Source organism: Sphaerodactylus townsendi, linkage group LG12 (assembly GCF_021028975.2).
Source record: "Sphaerodactylus townsendi isolate TG3544 linkage group LG12, MPM_Stown_v2.3, whole genome shotgun sequence".
NCBI lineage: Eukaryota > Metazoa > Chordata > Lepidosauria > Squamata > Sphaerodactylidae > Sphaerodactylus > Sphaerodactylus townsendi.
Genome location: NC_059436.1, coordinates 25,573,861 through 25,596,092, shown reverse-complemented (window position 1 = coordinate 25,596,092; position 22,232 = coordinate 25,573,861). Strand labels below are relative to the sequence as shown.

Sequence of the window (22,232 nt, the reverse complement as noted above, 5' to 3'; positions counted from 1 at the left end):
AACTACCTGTGTTCTGAGACACAAGATGGCACCAGACACCCGCTGAAGAAGCTGTTCGTCCCCTTGGTCTACCTGCTGATCTTCCTGCTGGGGGGGCTGGGCAATGCTCTGGTGCTGGTGATCCTGTGGCGCTATCGCCACGCCCGCACCTCCACCGAGCAGTTCCTCTTCCACCTGGCCTTGGCCAACCTGCTGCTGGGGCTCACCTTCCCCTTTGGGGTGGTGCAGTGTCTGGCGGGTTGGGTTTTTGGGACTGTCCTCTGCAAAATGCTCAGTGCCGTCAACAGGATCAACTTCTACAGCAGCAGCCTGCTGCTGGGCTGCGTCAGTGTGGATCGCTACTTGGCTGTTGTGCACGCAGTGAGGACCTTCCAGAAGCGGCGGGGGCTGACCATCCACCTGACCTGCCTGGCGGTCTGGCTCCTCTCCCTCCTGTTGACGCTGCCGGACTTGCTCTTCACAGAGGTCTGGCCAGACAGCAGCAACACCAGCATCTGCCACTTCCAGAAGGACGGGATCCACGGCAGCAACGCCTGGCTGGCCACGCGCTTCCTCTATCACATCGTGGGCTTCTTCCTGCCTTCTGTGGTCATGTGCTACTGCTACACTGCTATTGTGCGGGTGCTGTGCCAGTCCCAGCGCCTGCAGAGGCAGAAAGCAGTCAAAGTGGCCATTTTGGTCACGGGGGTCTTCCTGCTCTGTTGGACCCCGTACCACATGGTCATCTTCTTGGACACCCTCACCAAACTGGAGCCCAGTGGCTGCGGCATGCCGTGGCTAAGCACCGCCACAATAGTGAGTGAGATGATCGGCTACAGCCACTGCGGGCTGAACCCCCTCCTCTACGCTTTTGTGGGCGTCAGGTTCCGCCACGATGCTTGCCGCCTTCTGCGTGACCTGGGCTGCCTGAGACAAGCTGCCCTGCAGGACCTCCTGGGCACCCGGTGGACGGAGAGCACCACCGAGACAGAGACCCACCTCCCCGTGGCTCGGCAGCCCTCCTCACCGTACACCCTGCCTCTCCAGGCCACGTCTTTGGAGCCGTGTGCCGCCTTCTCCCCTGACTGCATCAGCCAGTGGCCAAGTGAGCACACAGGTGGAGGTGGGCTGGCTGAGCCCAAGTCAGGCCAGAAGGCAGCTCCCGTCTAGTGGCCATTTCACCCTCCCTCCAGCCCTGCATCCCTGGCTGCCTTCAGGGGAGAGAGCTGCGGTTGCCCCCAGGACCTGCTCTGCAGCTGCAAAACTCCCAAGCTTCTTTTCTGTCCCTAAAAACGGGAGCAGCTGCCTGCCAGCCACAAGCGGCTTCCTCCATGGGCTACGGAAAGACCACGGGCACTTCCGCACCCTCTGCACTGTCCCGCCAAAGAGCCTCCAAGCACACAGGCAGGTGGCAGAGGAGGCCACGTGGGCAGCAGAGAGCCCTGCAGGAGAAACTGGCAACACTGCCCTCGAAAGAAAGAGCGGCCAGCCCAACAAAGCACTGCTTGCTCTGGCCAAGGCAGTCTGTCACAACATGCCCACCAGGCTCCTTGGCACCTGTTGTGTCTTTTCCGTGGCAGGTGAGAGAGGGGTGAAGGGGTGGTCTGGCCCTGCCCTGCCTGGGAAGCGGGGCAACCTTGCCCTGTTAGCCCCATCTGAATCTCAGCTGAACCTGTCTTGAGGCTGTGGCCCCTCTTAGCCACCTAGACTAAAAAGCAGAGCCTCCCTTTCAGATGCACAAAGAAGACTCTCCACCAAGAAAACGGAGAATCTCTCAACCCACCCCACCCCGGCCAGCAGAGAAGCAAGCAAGGACTGACCACCTCTGCCTCGGTGAATTCATTGCCCAGTCGGGAGGTCAGTGTCCACAGCAGGTGAAAACCCACTCAGGGCAGCCCTTGCGAAGGGACCACGGAGCTCTCAGGGCCAGCCAACTCCCCATGCTACAGGCTTTGCCGCAGCACCAATCCTGTGCTTCTGAGTCCTGCAGCCCGGCCTCCCCGCCCCCACCTTGGCCTGGGAACTGGCTGGGCATCCCCCCCCCCGAAGGTTAATGCAGCAGAAAGGGGGTGGGTGGGTGGGTGGGAGGGTCTGCGTGGCTGCGCTCTCGCTTGCTCGTTCTGCACACCATCCATGCCTATGCTAAATAAAGTGTGAACCTTGGAAGCCACCGCCTGGTCCCCGTCTCTCCCTGCGGCTGCAACCCATTCTGACTGGCAGCAGCCCTCCATATCAGCCGCTCTTTGAACCAGGGGCCTTGTGCATGCCACACAGAGCCCCCCCCCTTCTTTCTGCCCCCACCACCCAGGACAGGTCACCAGCTCAAGGTGAGATCCCCAAGCGGGGTGCTTTTGGCCCCAGAATGGCCCCTCCTTCCCTTGCCGTTCTCGGGACGGGGGCGCTGGCTGGGTTTGCCGTCTTTGCAAAAAGTCATCTTAGCCAGCTCGGCACAGTCACTGCAAGAAGGGAGATCGTTGGCCCTGGGAGCCCACTCTGGGCGCTGCTTTGGCTGGCCCTCCCCCCAGACTCTGGCTTCCACCCACCGTGTTTCGAGTAAAGTGAGAAACATGGCCTGCCTTCTCATGCAGCCATGGAGCCCATGTAAGACCCGGACTCCTGAACCAGAAGGGAGGGGTGCACATGGGCCTCCTTTCAGTGTTGCAGACGAGGAGGAGCTTTCTGCTGAGAAGGTCATGAAGCAGAGACCAGTTCAAAGAGCTGGGGTGGATTGGGGGGCCTCGCTAGTTCCTGGACCCTCTGTGATCTCCACAATGCTCTGCCCCACATGTTGCCCAAAGGCCCCTCTGGAAAGGGTGGGGGGTTTCACAGGGACACAGCGGCCAGATCCAGCAGCAGAGGACATTTGGGCAATATGTAAAGCAGGCCTTTGATACAATTTTCAATATGGGACACAGTGAGTACCTCTGAGCAGGCCACGTAGGCAGCGGCACACGCTGTAATCTCTGAGAGGCAGCAGAGCAGAGGGCAAGAGGTAAGCTGTTTTGGGGAGGTTGGCTTTATAATATTTGTATGTTTTGAGGGGCTGTGTGTTTGTTTGTTTGTTTGTTTAAGGGCCCTGGAGGGCTTCTGTTTGTGTGGGGATTTTTTCTTTCTTTTGGGGGCATGTGCCTCCCTCAGGCTTCTGGGAAGTCACCAGCTCTATCCAACTACCAGCCGGCTCTTTTGAGCACTCTCTGAGAGGCAGCAGCACCCACCCCTAGGCGCATACAGTTGTCATCAGTAAGGACCAATCTTTTGAGAGAGAGTAGAAGGTGAGTTAGAGACTGGAGTCAGGGCTGAGGCTTCAGCCGCAAGGTCTCCATTTCTAGAGCTCAGTGAACAGGGGCTTAGCTAAACAGGCCAGGCTAACACAGATTTTTTTTGGGGGGGGGGAGTTTAGATGGGGACCTTTTGAGAGGGAGGCCCATAAATCTGTTTCTGGACTAATTTGCTAAATATGGAGGGTTAGGGAGTTGCTGCCGTCACCTGAAACAGCTGTGGCATGTTTGTTTTTTTGTTGGTGGGTGTGGGTAGCTCTACCCGCAGCAACTGCAAGTTGGTTTCTATGAGGAAAAATAGGAGGTGTCTAAGGAAAACAGGAGGGATGTCTAAAGAACTTTCAACTGCGCTGAGATTTAAAAAGGCCATGTACAAGAAATGGAAAAGGGGGGAAATCATCAAAGAGGAATTCAAGCAAATAGCAGTTCACAGAAGGAAGAAAGTCAGAAAATATAAAGCTCAGAGTGAGCTCAGGTTTGCCAGAGAAGTTAAACACAATTTTAAAAAGGCTTTTTTTGGTTATGTCTGCAGAAGAAGGGGGGGGGGAGGATATGATGAGGCCACCCCATCCAAGAAGATGGCAAAAGAAGAGAAACACTTTCTTTGCCTCAGACTTTTCCCGAAAGGAAAACAGTGCTCAACCAGGGAAAATAGAACAGAAAATGCAATAAGGGAAGTTTAGCACAGAATAAATAAAGAGGCAGTACAGGAATACCTGGGTATTTTGAATGAATTAAAATCTCCAGGTCCTGATGAACTGCATCCCAGGATATTAAAAGAATTGGCAGAAATAATCTCAGAACCACTTGCTATAATCTTTGAGTACTTCCGGAGAACAGGAGAAGTCCCAGCAGACTGGAAGAGGACTAATGTCTCAATCTTCAAAAATGTGAAAAAAAGGGGCCCCAAACAATTAGCCCCCAGTCATCAATACCAGGAAAGATTCTAGAGCAGATCATTAAACAGGCAGTCTGTAAGTGCTTAGAAGGAAATACTGTGATCACTACACTGGCGTAATGCCCATTGGGCAAGGTGGGCAGCTGCCCAGGGCATCACCTTGTGGGGGGCATCAAAATGCTGGGTTCGTTTTGGGGTATTTTAGTGGTTTTCCATTTTTGGCCTGCAGGGGGCGCAGTTTTTAGGCTAGCGGCACCAAAATTTCAGCGTATCATCAGGAGACTGTCCTTATGCTACCCCCCAAGTTTGGTGAGGTTTGGTTCAGGGGGTCCAAAGTTATGGACTCCCAAAGGGGGTGCCCCTATCCCCCATTGTTTCCAATGGGATTTAATAGGAGATGGGGGCTACAGTTTTGAGGGTCCATAACTTTTGCCCCCCTGAACCAAACTGCAAAATCTCGGTAAACTTGGGGGGGTATCATTGGGGCAGTCTCCCTGATAGAGACCCTGAAAGTTTTGAGACTGTGTGTAACCTTCAGAAATGTCCCCGCCCCCCTACTTCCCACTAGCCTGCAACCCCCATTGATGACAGTGCAATGCAGAAAACTCAATGCAGAACAAAGATTCTTGGGCAAGAATTTTCTAGAGGATGTTCATGCAGGGGGGGGGTGCATTTTTGGATGTATCAGCACCAAAATTTCAGGGTATCATCTGGAGATGATGGCACCCTTTGGAAGTCCATAACTTTGGACTCCTTGAACCAAACCTCACCAAACTTATGTTTGCATAAGGACAGTCTCCTGATGATATGCTGAAATATTGGTGCTGATATGTCTAAAAATGCACCCCCTGCAGGCACCAATGTCCTGGTGCAAAAAAATTTGGCCCATGGGGGGGGGCATCCAACTCAGGTTTTGCCCAGGGCTACAGTTTGCCCAGGGCTGCCTCGTTACGCCCCTGGATCACTACAAGCGAACATGGGTTTCTCAGAAACAAGTCATGCCAGACTAATCTTCTCTCTCTTTTTGATAAACTTGGTAGATGAAGGGAATGCTGTGGACATGGCATACCTTGATTTTAGTAAGGCTTTTGACAAGGTGCTCCATGATATTCTTGCAAGCAAGCTAGTAAATTGTGGGCTAGACAATACTGTTAGATGGATTTGTAATTGGTTGACTGACCAAACTCAAAGGGTGCTCACCAATGGCTCATCTTCATCCTGGAGAGAAGTGGCTAGTGGGGGGCCATAGGCTTCTGTCCTGGGCCCAGCGCCATTCAATATGTTTTATCGATGACTTGGATGATGGAACAGAGGACATGCTAAGCAATTTTGCAGATGACATCAAATTAGGAGGGGAAGCTAATACCCTAGAGGGGAAGTCAGAATTCAAAATGACCTGAAACAATTAGAGAGCAGGGCCAAAACTTAACAAAATGAACTTTAACAGAGATAAATGTAAGATGCTACACTTAGGCAGGAAAAACACGAAATGCACAGACATAGGGTGGGCGACTCCTGGCTTGACAATACATGTGAGAGGAATCTGGGAGTCTCAGTAGACCACCGCAGCAGTGTGATGTGGCAGCCAAGAAAGCCAGGGCTGCATCAAGAGGCGTTCGTGTCCACTGGTCAGACCTCACCTGGAATGTTGTGTCCAGTTCTGGGCACAATTCAAGGAGGATATTGACAAGCTGGAACGGGTCCAGAGGAGGGCGACCAAAATGGTAAAATGCCTGGATTCCATGCCCTATGACAGTGATGGCGAACCTTTTTGAGACTGAGTGCCCAAATTGCAACCCAAATCCCACTTATTTATCGCAAAGTGCCAACCCGCCAATTTAACCTGAATGCTGAGGTTTTAGTTTAGAAAAAAACGGTTGGCTCCCTCTTCGCCCCACCCGCTCGAGCAGGGGCCAGCCTGCTTCCTAGCCTCCCAATTCCCCAGCTGCCACACACCGGTCCTGTGCCTCTCTAGCATCTCTCTCTGCACTCCCTCTGCCCCTATGGGCAGCTGAGCACAGGCACCAGGCCCACCAGCCAAGTCCTCCCTGCTCACTGTGGTGTGTACATGTCATGCTCAGTGGCCCAGGCCAGCCTAGATGATGAAGAAGAAGAGTTTGGATTTATATCCCCCCTTTCTCTCCTGCAGGAGACTCAAAGGGGCTTACAATCTCCTTGCCCTTCCCCTCACAACAAACTACCCTGCTCTGAGGTGGGTGGGGCTGAGAGAGCTCCGAGAAGCTGTGGACTGAGCCCAAGGTCCACCCAGCTGGCGTGTGTGGGAGTGTACAGGCTAATCTGAATTCCCCAGATAAGCCTCCACAGCTCAGGCGGCAGAGCGGAGAATCAAACCCGGTTCCTCCAGATTAGATACACGAGCTCTTAACCTCCTACGCCACCTAGATGTGTGTGTGTGTGTGATTTTCCGCCCCCCACATGACGAACTCTGTGGGCGCGTGCCCACAGAGAGGGCTCCGAGTGCCACCTCTGGCACCCGTGCCATAGGTTCGCCATCACTGCCCTATGAGAAGAAACTTAGGGAGGTTAAGGGGTGACATGATAGCCATGTTTAAACATTTGAAGGGATGTCATGTTGAAAAGGGAGAAAGCTTGTTTGCTGTAGTGGATTCAAGGTGAAGGAAAAGAGATTCCACCTAAACATTAGGAAGAACTTCCTGACCTCCAGGGTTGTTCGACAGTGGAATTCGCTGCCTCGGTGTGTGGTGGAGTCTCCTTCTTCGGAGGTTTTTAGAGAGAGGATGGATGGCCCTCTGTCTGGAGTGCTCTGACTGTGTATTCCTGCACAGCAGGGGGTTGGACTTGATGGCCCTTGGGTTCTCCTCCAACTCTATGATTCTGCCCATGATGGAAAAATTGCAGCCGTCAGCCACATTCCTGGGATTCAGGAGACAGGAGGCTCTACGGCAGGCTGCGTGGCCCTCCTCTCGGCTGGGGCCTGCTCAGACTCCAAGCCATGGCGGTAGAATGCAAACCTTCAGGCAGCAGAGCCAGGAGCCTGCCCCAGTCAAAGATGCCACAGAGAGTCTTCTGCAAGGTGAGTTTGAAATGTCTCTTTTTAATAAAAAAGCACCTATAAAACAGGTCAATCAATACATTACAAGCAGCACAGATACCCAAAAACAAGCCTAGAAATCATTTCAAAATAAAAACCAATAAGATGTCTTCACATATTGTATTTATATATTTATATATATATATTTATATATATATTTATATATATATATATATAGAATGGTACAAAATGCATGGGGGATAGGACTCCCCCTCCCCCCAGGGCTGACAGAAAACAAGCCGGTCGGGCTGATGGGCTTTGGCCCCCAGGAGAGCGGAGAGGCTGCTGCTCGGGATGGAGGTGGTTTGGGTGGCGACGAGGAACAGGCCCCACGCAGGCCGGGCAGCGGAGCAAGAAGCACAAGACACACGAAGACGACGACGGGACAGCATTCACAGTGCGAGGCCAGGCAGGCTGCGGCTGGCAAGGGAGGGGCCACACAAGGGCAGGCCGGCTTCTCCTCGAGGCAAGGACAGGCGTACCCCTCCTCCCCTCAGCATTCCAAGACACCCCCAGGCTGGCTACCTCCCCCACCCCCAGCAGACCCCTGCCCTGGAGGCACAATCCTCTCCTTTGTCCTCAGTGGGGGTGGGGAATGGGGGAGAAGCCGAGGGCCAGCCGGAGAAGGTTGAAATGGGACGTTGCTTATGGCTTTATTAGCAAGGGGAGCAGAAACGTCTCCTGACCGTCTTGCAGGGCCCGGTGCCACTGACGAGGGCTGGCTAGGAAGTGCCGGCGGGCATGCCCCAAGACCCTCCCTGCGGGAGTCCTAGAGGGGGGAGGGGGGACAGGTGCATGGTCAGGAGCCAGCGCTGAGAACTGTGCCGTCCGTTCTGCCTCTCTGTGCACAGCGAGCAGTCCCAAGGAAAGGTGGAGGGGGGAAACGTATGGGCTGGAAATGGGACTATTCCCTTCTCAGGGAGAAACACTAAACGAACACTTGGGAAATTCCAGCCAAGTCCAGGTTCACCTTCCTGGTTTGTTTCTCAGTGGAGCACAAGGCCAGGATTCCTGACAGCAGCTTGCAGGGCCCCTCTGAGCCCTGCCCTTCCCAGCTGGCAGATGCGGGGTGGGGCGATGGGAGCAGAAACTGCACCAGCAACGGCTGTGGCGTGGCTGCCCCTCCCACAAATGGGCAGGACAGGGGGCGGGGGCGGGATGGAGAGGAGGGCAGAAAATCCCACCCAGGCTGTTCCTGACCACTGTGGACAACGAAATCCTCTCTCCTGTAAGGAGCTTCCAAACTCCTTTCCCTTCCCTCTGTAACAGACCCAATGAGGTCGTTAGAATTCCAGGAGAGTTCAGAAGAAGGGAACTGTGGAGCAGCTAGAAGCTCTCACCAGCTTGAGCTTCACATGGAGGAGGAGGGAAACATCCAGTTCACTCTTTGCTGCTCATGTGGAAGAGCAGGAAATCAAACACGGTTTTCCAGACGAGAGTCCACCACACTGGCTCTGAAGAGACTTGAAAGGTTGGGGAAGGAGGAGGGTGGGGCGAACTCCAGAGTCCTGATCCACGCACAGCCCCTCTGCCGAGGGGGCCCAGAGCATTCTCTGCCTCTCCCCCCAAGACCTGCGGGGCAAAGTGAACTCTGACAGATCCAACCCAAGGGACATATTCTGGAGCACGGCTTGGTGGCCCCGAGCGGAGGGGAGGGGAGTTGCTTGCAGCCTCAGCAAGCCGGGGGGGGGGGGAGGTGGTGGTGGGGGCGGCAAAGGCCCACCTGTTGAGTCCACAATGAGCCAGGTTTGGGTCAGTTTTTTTGTTTGTTTCATTCAAAACGGGCTTCGAGGCTTCTATTAAAACACAGAAATACAACAATTTCAAACCAGCAACGCTTTGCGGTCGCTTCCCCCCACCTATTTACAGCCTCCCCCATCCCTCTTGCCCATTTTGGTTGCTTCTTTTCACAAAAAGGAGAACGAAAGGAAGGAAGGAAGGAAGAACACACACGCTGGAAAGACTCAACGCCCACTCTGTGCTGAGGCCCCCACCTTGGGCCGGCATCCGGGCCCACCAGCATCCTCAGAAGGGCAGGTTAGCCATGCTGCCAGTTCCGGGGCCGTAGGCCATCTGGCCGTCCAGGGACACGCTGCGCTGGCGCATGGGGTGGGAGGCCATGAGGTTCTGCTGGGGGGGAGGGCCCACGAGGGAGCCCTGCGGGGAGAGCAGGTGGCCCGGCGGGGCATACATCTCGCCTGACACAGACATGCTGCGCTGCTTGGCCTGCATCAGCAAGAAGTTCTGCTGGGCCATCTGCAGGTTCTGCTGGGGCAGTAGGAGGCCCTGGGGTAGGCTGTTGCCCATCATGGCTTGCTGAGGGGCCAGGCCTGTCCTGCCCAGCAGGGGCACCTGTCCGGGCTGGCACATGGCCATGGAGCGTGGCATGCCCTGCGGGCCAGCCCTGGCCGGAGCCTGCTCCACCATCATGTTCTGCAAGTTCATCAGATGGAGGTTGGAGGGGGGCTGCACCTTCGGGGGGCGCGCCCGTAGCCGGGGAAATGCACAGCGACGTGCTGCTGGAGCTACTCCGGCGGGATGTCTGCTTGACAAAATTCGAAACTTCAGGATGCACCGGTGGAAGTGGGCCGGATAGCGTCGCTCAACTCCAGATGCGTTCAGAGACCGAAATACGCCGGGGAGCACGGGGGGGTAGGGCTCGGGCAGCCTCCCGGGCAGGCGCTGCGGCGGAACCATGGAGCTGGGCTGCGGCAGGGGCAGTTCCTCCGGGGGCAGGCCCATGCCAGGCGCGTAGTGCTGCTGCGGCACCCCTGGGCCCCCAGGCCCGGGCAGGCCGCCGCCGTTGGTGGGAGGTTGCTGGAGGCGGGTGGGGAACACCAGTTGGCCCGGGGGGCCACACGGCTGATTGAGTGAGTCCTGGGCCCCAGGAGGCAGCATCACGGGGCCCTGGGGTGGGGCGCTGCTGTGCATGGGCATGTTGGAGCCCAGCGGGCTCGGGGAGGACATGTTGGGCGTCGGAGGCTCATGAGAGAGCGGCTGCTGTCCAGGGAGACCGACGGCCATGGGGCTCTGAGCCGGAGGGACCCCCACAGAGTTCACGTGCAGCTGGCCGGGCTGGCCGCTTCCCACACCTGCCGGGGAGGCGGAGAAAGAGAGCGCAGTTGGCCGCGGGCAGAGGAGATCTCTCCGGAGGATCCCGCCTCCAGCACACCCATCAGATCACCGTGGAGAGTCAGGAACTGTCCCACGTCTCCCCTCCCCACAAGCATCGAGCGCTTTCGCGGCTTCATTCTGGCTAGCCCCTGCCCCCGGTGCCCCCTCCCTGCGTCCTGGAATGGGAAGAACCATCCCTACTCAAAAATCACTACCCCCCACTTGACCATATGAAAGAACCCCCACCCTACAGCTAATTCTGGTGAGGGGGAGGCTAAATTCTTAGCTCTCAGCAAGCCTTCGAGGCAGGAAGGAAGGCAAGCGCTGCTCAGTCAGAAACGACACGGGGGCCCACCCCGGCCCCGGCCCCCAAGGAAGCACCAGAACCGCCCATCCACGCCGGAACTGATTGCAGCCCCAGACAGCAGAGCTCACTGTGCGAGGAGAGTCCCAACGCAGAGAGGCAGAGAGGAGTAGGACAGAGGAGGACGGCTGCGGTGTCCTGCCCTTTTGCTCCCAGCACGACCTACCTGGCATGACTCCCGGTGGCAGCATGGGCCGATCTGGCATCATTTCGTCATCGGAGGTGGCGATGGTCTTGATGGCGTTGTGGTAGAGGGGGGTGGAGCTGGGCATGGCGTACTTGGACATCTGGCTCATCATGAGTGACAAGGGGTTCTGGGACGGGGGTGGATCTGGAGAGGAAGGAAAAGGCAGGTTGGGGCTCATGGGGCCAGAGGGGGTGCTGGGAGGGGCAGAGGAGCCACTCCGGGGCCCGGGAGGCACGGTCCCTGTCACAGCTAGCGTGGTGAGCGGCTGAGCAGCAGCGGAGCCCCGCCTGGGCAAAGGCTGCCAAGGGTAGCTGGCCTGGGGCCCCACAGGAAAGGTGGGGGAGGCAGCTGAAAGGAGATCTCCCCCCGCCCAACGCCCCCTGGCCAAAGTACATCCAGGGCAGAAGGGGTGAAACCAGACTTTCCCATCTCACAGTTCAGGCACCTGCTCTAAATGTGCCCATTCGTTGCTTCATGAAAACAAACGAATTCTCAACCAATGACAGTCTCCGCTCCATGCAGGAAGGAGGAGACCAGAGGACATGACGTGCTGACTCTGGGATCAGGACCTCTGTCAAGTGGCCCTGTCGGGACTTTCAACAACGGGCTGATTGCAGAAAGAGATCTTCTGCTTCTCTTCAACCCAGACTTCCCCTCCCACCCCCCTCGCAACGCCCCGGCCTCAGGAGGGGAGCAGGAGGACGCCCTTTACCTTGCTCGAGGCTGCCGAGGGGCGCGGAGTTGCTCAGTCCGATGGCCGGCTTGCTCTGGCCGATGCCAGGGCTGGAGAGGGCGTTCTTGGGGGACGGCACCCAACCTGGAGAGGACGCAGCTATCGGCGGGGATTTGAGGTGGCCGGGAGAACTGGTCGGAGAGCAGACGCTGAGGACTGAGCTAAGCACTTGGGGGGACTTCAGAGGCCCGCTTGGGGCGGCGCTGGCAGCTGGCAGGCTGGCCATGGCAGAGGGCGTCTGGGGGGACTTCAGGTTGGCAGACGGAGAGGTGCCCAGGGGAGAATGAACTTGGCTGAGCGTCGGGGATTTGAGGCGGCCCATGCTGGGAGAGTTCATCTGTCCCATGTTGAGGGCCAGGTCTGAAGGGCGGCGGCCGAGGCCCCGGGCGGGGGCTTGAGGCATGTTTGCTGACGGGGCGTGGGGGGCTGGGGGCAGGGGGACGTGGCTGAGCCGGGTGGTGCTGCCCACGGTCCCAAACATCTCTAATACCTCCCATCTCCTGCTGTATGGCCGGCGGAATACGGGCCCTGTAGCCAGAGAATAGGCCTACTGCTGCTACTTATGACCAGAGAAGGGCGAAGGCCCATCAGCATCTTTGTGAATTCATCATGGCTCCGTTGCCACTGGGGGCACGTGCCCGGGCCACGTCCTCGGAGGGCACCAGCTCCGGGCCACGCAGCTTCTGAGTCATCAGCATCTGCTGCTGCTGCTGCTGCTGCGGTGCCATCTGCACATTTAAGTTCATGTTCATGTTGACGTTCATGTTCATGTTGAGGTTGCCGGGGCCCAAGGTGGGCTCCATGTCCCGAAGCGGGGGGCTCAGCACTGCTCGGGCGCCTCCAAACTCCAGGGCCAGCGCCTCGCCAGCAAAGAGGGCGGGGTCCACCTGCCGGTGGGCCTGGATCATGCGCTCCATCTCCATGCCGAGTGGCCGCTGCAGACCGCCCTGCCGCTTCTCCAGCAGCTGCTGCCGCAGCATCTCCTCCCGGGCCCGGGGCGTCAGGAAGCGCTCGGCCTCAGCCTGCCCCGGGGGGTAGGGCAGGTTCCCAGGGGCAAAGTTCCCAGGGCCGCTCATGGGCATTTCCTCGTTCCAGGCCATCCCGGGCCTCACTGGGCGCTGCATGGTGCTCATGGGGCCCAGAGGCTCGAGGGGGGGCACGTTCTGCATCCCCCCAAAGCCCCTCTGCATCTGGTTGCCGGGGAAACGTGGCCCGGCAAAGGGGGGCCGTATCTGCACGGAGTCCTGCATGTCCATGTGCACGCCCCGCAGCAGCCACTGCTCCCCGGTCTTGCTGTGGTAGGGGGGCGGAGGCCCACGCAGCATCATGCCAGTCATGGGCTGCGGCAGCATCATCTCCTGCAGGGGCCGGCCCCCATGCATGCCGACCTGCTCCTCCTTGCGGCGCTTCTCCTCATAGTACTCCTCCTGCAGCTTGCGCCAGGCCACCTGCTCTGGGGTCAGGCTGTCCTGGCCCAGCCGCTGCATCATCATGCTCATCTGCTGGCCCATGTCGACCCCCGGGGGCACGGGCCCCTCTTGCTCCAAGCCGGGGCCCCCCAGGCTCTGGGTCTGCGAGATCATGGACTGCAGGGGCTCTTCGTACTTCTTCATGCCGGAGCCGGGCGGGGGGGCCGGCGGCTGGGGCGGGGGGGCCGGGCCAGAGAGAATGCCCCCTTCGTTCGGCCCCGGGGCGCCCTTCAGGAAAGGCTCCGCCTCGCTGCTGCGCAGGAGCAGGCGTTCAATGTCCCGCAGAGTCTGCAGCGAGCGCTCCCGGTGCTCCAGCTGCTCCTTCGAGAGGCCTTCCGTGTTCAGCGGGTGGCGGGGGCCGTTCCCTGCGGAGGGGGGCCTGGCTGCAACTCCTTCCCCAAGCAGGCCGTCTGCAGCATTGGTGGGCAGGGAGCCGGGGGCCGGGGGGGTATTGGGATGGGTGCTGCCGGGGGCCGTGCTGCCGCCGCCGTTACCCACTGAGTTGGGAGTGAGGTCCCGGTGGGCGTCATCAGCAGCTCCTTCTGGAGGCAGGGCACTTGCGGGAGGCAGAGGGCCCGGGCCAAGACCCAGTGTGGTGGGAGCTGGCGGCTGGGAAGGCGGCACAGGAGGAGGAGGAGGCGGTGGCGGCGGCGGCTGGCCCTGGGCTTGGCTGCTTGGCGGCATGGCGGCCTGAGACTGTGGGGTGCTGGCGGGAGACGGGTTCATTGGCAGCATCTCAGCAACTGCTGGCATCTTGGAGGCTGGGACCTGCGGGGGGGAAAAGGGGGAAGGCCTCCTTACAGCTCCCCCATCCAGACATCCCCTTGGTTTGCAGCTGTCTCAGGTCAATGACCCAGGGAGACAGTGTGGTGCAGGGGTTAGAGGGTCTAGCCAGGAAATGGGAGGTTTGAATCTCCCCTCTGCCTTGGGAAGGCTGCTGAGTGACCCTGGGACAGCCACGTTCACTCAGCCTACCCTTCCTCACAGGGTCGTTGTAAGAATAAAATGGAAGAGAGGAGGAGGAGGAGACAAGCCACTCTGGGTCCCCATGGGGCAGAAAGGGAGGGTGCAAAGGAAATGCGCACTCAGCCATTCACTAGACATGGCCCTAGCGCACCCTTCCCTCCGAAGGACCCGTCTCATACCTTGTCCAGCTTGGCCCGGGGCACGTGCTGCTGGTGGTAGCCAAGAATGGAGTCTGCTCGGCCCTGAAGCACAGCCTCTGCAGCCCTGCAAAGAGAAAGGCAGCCATCAGGCAGGCAGCTGCTGAAGCAAGATGCGGCCCACTGTGCCCTTCCCCACTGGGGGTAAGGGGCTGTAATCAAAAGTATCCCCCCCACACACACACACACACTGGAGCACACCCAACTCCCAGCCAAGCCCTGAAATAAGCTGGGGAGAGTGGGAATGTCCTAGTGGGAATTGCCCCCTTTGGCCCCTTCCCCGGCCACCCCTCAGGGTCTCCCCCACTGCAGTTCGTCAGCCAGCATATCAGAAGAGAGCTGCGGAAGAGAGACCACCGCCGGACACAGCAGAGGTTGGGTGCTGAGCACGCCCCCCCCCCCCGCCCCCCGGCCCACGCCATACTTACGTATTGGCCAGGTGCGTGGTGAAGACGTAGACAAACGGCAGTGACGGCTTCCCGCTACCACTCCCGGCCTCGGACCGCAGGCCCGGGGCCGCACTATGGGGCGTGCCAGATGCATTACTCTCATTCAGGGCTGGCAGCGGATTGGATCCTGTGCCCAGCTGCGAGGCTGCAGTCATCACCGACTCTGCGACATGACAACCTGCGGAGAAGAGGCCCAGCTAAGCAATCGCAGCCCCCGGGGGCGGAGTGGCAGAGGCCCCGGCAGAGCTGGCTCCTGGGTCTGCCCCCCCCACTTTGCCTTTCCCAGATGATCCAGCAGGTGGCAGCACACAACAGGCACCCTCCCACTACAACAGGGGCAGTGGTGGGCTGCAGTGCAGCGGGCACCGCTTTTCCACCCTGGTCTGGGGCACTCCTGTTTGCAGAGTGGGCCCTGTGCACCAATCATTTAAGTTACCAACCATGTCCTCAGTGGGCATATCCTGCTCAGCCTTCTGCAAGAACATGGGGAGACACCCTGCTCCCGGTCTGTGAGCAATCGGTTTTGCTGAGGAGGCCCACCCACCCCCCCTCCCCGCCAACTGGGGAGTTTGGCTCAAGTGCAGAGAGGAGCTCTTCCCAGGAAGTACAAAGCAACGGCCACGAGGTTTGGAGGGAGAAGAGCCAGGCTGGTTCAAAGGGGTGTGAGTGCGTGCGTGCACGTGCGTATAAAGTCAGAGGGGCAGAAAACAAATGAGTCGCATGGGAAAGGTGGGAATTTGGGTTTGCCACAGGCTATCCCCAAGAGTGACCGTATCTATGCTGCTATAAATATCAGCTATATGTACATGAAGTGTCGAGGGCGCTAATAATGCCGAAGAGCCACAACTGAAGAAAGTAGCCAGCGCGATGCAACAACATAATACATCAAAACTCATCCACAACCAATGCGAGAGCCTTTTCTGTCAGTTCTGCTTGTGGCCAATCCCTGCTTTCCAGTTGAATACAAAAACGTAATGCGTATTCAAGCTGCTTCCCCAGTAGGGCTTTGCAGATGCAGGCCCCTCCACTAGGGCTTCACGACTCTCCCGGTAGGATGGCAGTCTCTGGTTGCAAAGGCAATGCCTGAAACTCACAAATTCCCAAGAAGTAGGGGGAATAAAGCCACTCTGTGGACAGGTAATGACTGAACATTCACAATCTCTCAACAAGTGGGTAAGATGTTGCAAGACTTGATGATTCACATTCTCCTGACAAGTTGATCAGTGGTAAGACCACCGTCTGCGGTATACTTGCACTTCTGATCATCTTCATCAGTTCTTACATCTCAAAGTTAATTCTTATAAGTACCCCCACTGACGGAAGCATGACTGGATGTGAGAACTGGACTCACTGTGGGAGCCGCCGAGTGCCTTTTCATCGTCCTCACTGTCAGGCCCGGAGCACCACTCGTCCCCGCTGTAGGGCTGCTTTCTCTCCAGCACACAGCGCCGCTTGCTTCGGGGAGCCACTTCGCCTGCACAGGAAAGAAGGCCATGAGCCCCTCCCCAGGCTGCACCCTCCCCACCGCAGCCCACAGCAGGACAGTCGGCACCCGCCCTGCACGAGCTCCCCCACCTTTCAGCTCCTTGTCCAGCGAGACCGCACGGGTTTCTCGCTGCTCTCCCGAGTCCACCGAAACGCTCCGCTCTCGCTTCACTTTGCCCTTCAAGGCCCCGAAAAGGGGGATGGGAGCTGGGGTGGGTTTCAGTCCCGCGTTGCCCGGAGGGGGCTGGCCCACTTGGCCCCCATGGCTCCCTGCCCCTCCGCCCTTCGCACCCAGGTTGCAGGCGGGGCCTTGGCTCACATGGTGGTGCTGGCCCTGGGCGCTGCTGCTGCCGCCGGTCTTCCCATGATTGGCCAGTTTACTGTCCGGGTGCATTTGATTGGCTGGGACGGCAAGAAGCTCCAAGTCTCTGTGGTGTCTTCCTGTGGCAGGGGAAAAAAAGAGAGAGGGTCAGCCGGGGGGATGGCTTCCAGCCAGGAGCAATGAGGTTCTCCTTCACCCGCAGCGAATCCAGCACCGCTAGATTTGCCAGCCCTTTTGCGAAGGCGAACTCAGCACACGCTGGGAAGAAAGGGAATTCTCTCTCCACAGCTACTGGGTGGGACATCTGGAGCCCTTTCCTGAAGGGTCCAGATCACTCTGTTCCCACCTGGGAGATGGCAGCCGAGCCAGAGATCAGTGCAGAAGCGTCGGCAGCAAGGCAGGCAGGCCCAGCTGTGCCGGCAGGAACCAGTGCAAATGGAGATGCTCACACAGCACTCCACAGGACAGGGGGATCGGGAGACATCCACATGCAGGAAGGCTGACAGACAGACAGACCCCCCCCACCGACCCCCGTCCGCCCAGAGCCGTCTATTCAAAGGCTCCAAAAGGGCGCGAGGTGGCTTTAGAGGCACTCCTATATGACTTGAGAGACAAGTGTGAAGGCTCTGGCCCTTCCTACAGGGCGAGAAAGATCTGCCTCACAGCCGCCCCGGAGCCTGGTCCACATGGCTGCCGTGCCCTGGAGACGGAGGACGGACCCCTCCTGCACCAACACAGACCAAATATCAGATGAAGATGGGGCGGCCTTGAATCCCAACTTGGCTTCAAACGTCTCTGGTGACCTGGGCCCCCCACCTTGAAAGAGCGTGGGGAAGGTACAGCAAAGGAGGGTGGAATCGCACTGTCTCCTAGAGCTCTTTGGAGGAAGGGCAAGGCACGAGTGCTGACCCACCGGGTTGCCCTAGTGCCACGCAGTGCCTGGATGTAGGGGCAGGAAATGGAGGAGGGGGGTAATAGTCAATTATGCTGCTGCGGTCTTAGTCTGTTGAGGAAGGTGTGGATTATGACAGGCTGGATGAAAAGCCCATTTCAAATGGCAGTGATGACAGGCACTGAGAAAATATGGGCAGGGGACCGGGCGGGGCTGGTGGCAGTTTTCCTGGCAGCCCACCTTCTCCCCCCCCCCCCACTCTGGGGTCACACTGGTGCTTTACGCCCTGAGGTGGGTTTTTGGGTGGGGGGAGGGCAGGAGGGAATCCAGGTGGGAGGGTGGATTGGCAACACTTCTCTGCCAGGCCAGCATTGGGTTTTAGAGGGGGGGGGGCGGTGCTCCACTCCGGGCATGGCAGTGGCTGCTTTGGGCAAGAAGAGCTGGCTTTGGAAGGCTAAGGAAAGGGCCCAAGCCCTGGCTGAGTTCACTTAAGCTCACTGCACTGGGCACACGGCACAGCCCAGCCTGACCCACAAGCAGGAGGTCACAATCCCCCCTCCCAGGCCGCAGCACCCAGGAACCCTGGCCCTCTGGCAGCACCTCCTTCAAGCAGAGCAGCCCCCCCCACCCCCCACCCCTGCATCAGGCAAGATGTCTCCTGATGTTCTGCACCCTGCCTCCTTCCAGTGTGGTGGTTGGGGGGGGGGGGGGCTGGGAGATGGACATTCAAATGCCCCCTGGCCAAAGCCTCTTGGGCTGCCCCCTTTTTGTGGGGAAATGGGAACCATGCCAGACGGCTGTCCAAACACCCAAGTCATGCCTGATGGCAAACAGTGGGCCTGCTCCACAGCTGGACCTGGGGACAGCGGGAGAAAAGAGAAGCCCAGGCACACGCCAGCTGCCCACTTGTCTGGTGGAGCTGAGTCTGTGCTCAGCAGGACGGACGCAGCCCCGCAGCATTTCCAGAAGCCAGGCCTGGGAGCGAGACCTGTGAGGCCGGCCGTGTCCGCAGCCACTCCTCACCTTGTGCATGGCTGGGCTCGCCTCCAGCTGCCAGTCCCTCATCAAGCACGGGTTGCAGTTGGGCCGGGAAGGGGACGCTGTCCCTTTAAGTGTCAGCCACCACGTGGGCTGGCGGAGTCTCTGGGGGCCTATTAATAGCAGCTGGAAAGATCACATCACTCCTGGGATATTTATACCCTTGCTCCACACTAGGAGAGATTTATTTCCATGTTGTCTAACCCAGGCCTATGGGGGAGGGAAGAAAGACGGGCTACCTGCTGCAACCGGAGCAGGGCCACACCTGCACATTCACAAGGGTCAAGATGTCCCCAGACCCACGAGAGTTGGCAACATGCCCGATCCGGACCCCACGGCCTGTGCTGTCCACCTCTAGACTGCAGCTGCCCTACATCCCCGCCACCCCAATCCTAACTCAGAAGAAGATTCAGACCCCCAGGCGCCCTGCGGCCCGGCCTGTGAGGAACACCTGCCAGTTCAGGGGCCTACCCACTGCCCAGCTGGTACGGCCAAGTCACCTGCATTGCAGAAAGCACAACAGCTTTAAGAGCAGGACTGGCACTTCTGCCACCCACCCACCCACCCGCCAGGTCAGCCATCCTTGCCCTCAGGCACCCCACTCAGATGACGACCGAGCAGGGCCCACGCAACTCCTCCCCCCCTTTCACCTCAGGTGCCGCAGCAGGCCAAGAGACACGGCTGTTTGGTGGCAGACCACTTTGCTCCACATTCTTTTTGGAGCCCTTGGGCAACCTCTCTCGTTACAGGAGAGAATGCTGCTAGAACACGGCCATACAGCCCGGAAACCACACAGCACCCCATTTTGGAGGTTGCCAGTCTACCACAAAAACACTGCTAAGCCCCTCAGGCCTTGTTTTCTGTCAAGCAAAGCCATGGCAATGAGCAGGGATGGTCTTGAAGCCCAGCACTACACTGGAAAGGGCCCTCTGCCCTGTCACATACCCCAACTACAAATGACAACACTGTATCCAAGTCAATGATTATATATTCACCCTCTATTCAAAATAATCAAAAGTTCCACAACTGTGCTGATTTATATGTAATTAACATATTTATATATGTAATTAACATGAATGCAAATTTGCTAAATCTTGTGTCGAATCCGCTTTTATAACTGCTTATTATACTGAAGTCCTAATGCACAGTTTGTAATACAAAGTCTTATTTCCAGTGTAAAGGTGGAGATAGATACTTCCTTCTGTGCAGCAGGCTCTTCAAATTGAAGCTTTCCAAAAACATTGCAAAAGTTGAAGTTTCCAATCTGTTTTCACACGCTGCGATTCCCCCGTATATTCTTAGCCTTGGGATGACTCCCCAGGGGCAGGGCTGGCCCAAGCAGCCGCGGGAGGACAGCTCCGCCTGTCTTTTCCCAGGGAGAAGATGGCAAGGGGGGGGAGGAGGAAAGGTCAAGGACAGGCAAGCAAATAAGGGTAGGTTGACTGATGGGTAGAAAGAAGGGAACAGTGAAGGAAGACTGTGGGGGGGGGGGAAGATGCCCTCTGCAAACCCCCTTTGTGGGACTCCCACTGGTCACCATCTCTTGCTCTAGATGGCCTTACGTAAAAAAATCTCCTTGATATATGGACGGACGGGACTCACCCTAGCTCGCCAAGAGTCTAATTTGCAGCCAAAAGGTCCAAATTGCCTTCAATCCCTGAGATGAGGCCTGCACCACAGGGAGGCTGGCAGCTCACCCATTCCTTTGGCAGCACCTCTTGCAAAATGGGAACCACCTGCCCCCCCCCCACACACACACGGAGGCAGGGGCTTTGCCCCCCTTCCCGAATCACGAGGAGGACGCCACATTCAGTTACAGCCCTCAGAGAAGTCACATACGGGCTTCTGGGCCCATAACCTTTGTCTTGGACAGTAGAGGCCACTGATCCCAGATGCAAATACTTCATGCAAACTTTTACAGCGTTCCCGAAACTTGAAAATGGCCGTCAGAAACTTGCCACCCGCTCTTCCTTTTCACACCTGGAAGCTCAGCATTTTCTCTTCCACTGGAAGCAACGGCGAATCACTAAGCCACCTAAGCCAGGCCCCAGCCTCTGCTCAGAGGAGGCACCAGTGCTGCTGGCAAGGCGGAAGGAGGGTCAGGAGAGGAGCCCTTTGCTTCCAGGAAAAGCCCCCCACTCAGAGCTGGCTGCTGAGGCCTGATCTGGCCAGAACCAAGGCCCCCGCCTGGGGGGACACTTTACACACAGACTTGAGAAAACCATCAGGACAAACAAGCCCCGCAACCAGCCACAGCCGCTCTTCCTCTTCACCTTAGGGAGACACCCTGTTAATGCGCACTATGCCTGCCCAGGGAAGCTGTGGCTGAGGGGCAGAGCATCAGCCATGCATGCAGAAGGTCCTAGATGGGGCCCAGGGCTTCTGGCCCACTTCCAGGGCCCACAAACACCCCTTGCTGCCCACCAGCTCACTCTGCCATCCAGGTGTCCGTGCTTCCAGCTGCACAGTACCCAACACTTGGGAATGGGCATGTAGATGGCACAGACACCTGTGACTGAGGGGCTTGTGAGGGGTGGAGGAAGGATGCACAGGCAAGTGGGTCAGTGGGTGGGAAGGGAGGCACGAGAACGGGCCCTTGAGGTGGTACAGAGGAGGAGGAGGAGGAGGACATAAGAACATAAGAACAAGCCAGCTGGATCAGACCAGAGTCCATCTAGTCCAGCTCTCTGCTACTCGCAGTGGCCCACCAGGTGCCTTTGGGAGTTCACATGTAGGATGTGAAAGCAATGGCCTTCTGCGGCTGTTGCTCCCGAGCACCTGGACTGTTAAGGCATTTGCAATCTCAGATCAAAGAGGATCAAGATTGGTAGCCATAAATTGACTTCTCCTCCATAAATCTGTCCAAGCCCCTTTTAAAGCTATCCAGGTGAGACCAGGCCCACTTGCACAGCCTGCTCCTTGGCAGCTGTACAAACCTCCAGCTCACACAGATAAGCTGCTGGGACTGCCAGGAGGGATGCTACGCAGCTGCCTTATGTTTAGGTGGAATCTATTTCGTTGTACCTTGAACCCATCACTCCTGGTCCTGGTCTCTGGAGCAGCGGAAAACAAGCTTGCTCCCTCTCCGATATGACATTTGAAGGGATCAAATATTTGATTTGAACATGGCTATCATGTCCCCCCTTAACCTTCACTTCTTCAGACTAAACATCCCCAGCTCCCTAAGTCTCTCCTCATAGGGGCATAGAAACAACCATTTTGGTCGCCCTCCTCTGGACCCGTTTCCAGCTTGTCAATATCCTTCTTGACCTGCCACACCCAGAACTGGACCCAGTATTCCAGGTGAGGTCTGACCATTGCAGAATAGAAAGGTACTATTATGTCCCTCAATCTAGACCCTATATTCCTCCTGATATAGCCCAGAATTGCATTGGTTTTCTTGGCTGCTGCATCACACTGCTGACTCGTTCAGTCTGTGGTCTATTAAGACTCTCAGATCCCTTTCATGTGCACTGTTGTCAAGCCAGGTGTCACCCATCCTATATCTGTGCATTTCATTTTTTCTCTGCCTAAGTGTAGAATCTTACATTTGTCTCAGTTGAAATTTATTCTTAGTTTTGGCCCTGCTCTCTAATTGGTCCAGGTCATTTTGAATTCTGACCCTGTCCCCTGGCGTATTAGCTACCCCTCCTAATTGGGTGTCATCTACAAATTTGACCAGCAAGCCCTCTATTCCATCATCCAAGTCATTGATAAAAATATTGACTAGAACTCCTGTCACTCAGGGCAAGGCGGTACCAGGGCTGAGCCCAGTGGCTTCTCTCACA

The 22,232-nt window shown here is 57.5% G+C and overlaps 1 protein-coding gene across 1 annotated transcript; it reads right to left on the bottom strand.

Moving 5' to 3' along the window:
• Positions 1–8,594: 8,594 nt before the first annotated feature.
• On the bottom strand, positions 8,595–18,400 carry BCL9L (BCL9 like). Its single transcript, XM_048513045.1, is given in 8 exon segments — positions 8,595–10,320; positions 10,873–11,037; positions 11,606–12,087; positions 12,089–13,863; positions 14,241–14,325; positions 14,687–14,885; positions 16,059–16,181; positions 16,283–18,400. Coding segments are annotated over 8 exon segments (4,200 nt in total). The 5' UTR covers positions 16,587–18,400; the 3' UTR covers positions 8,595–9,253.
• Between the last annotated feature and the right edge of the window lie 3,832 nt (positions 18,401–22,232).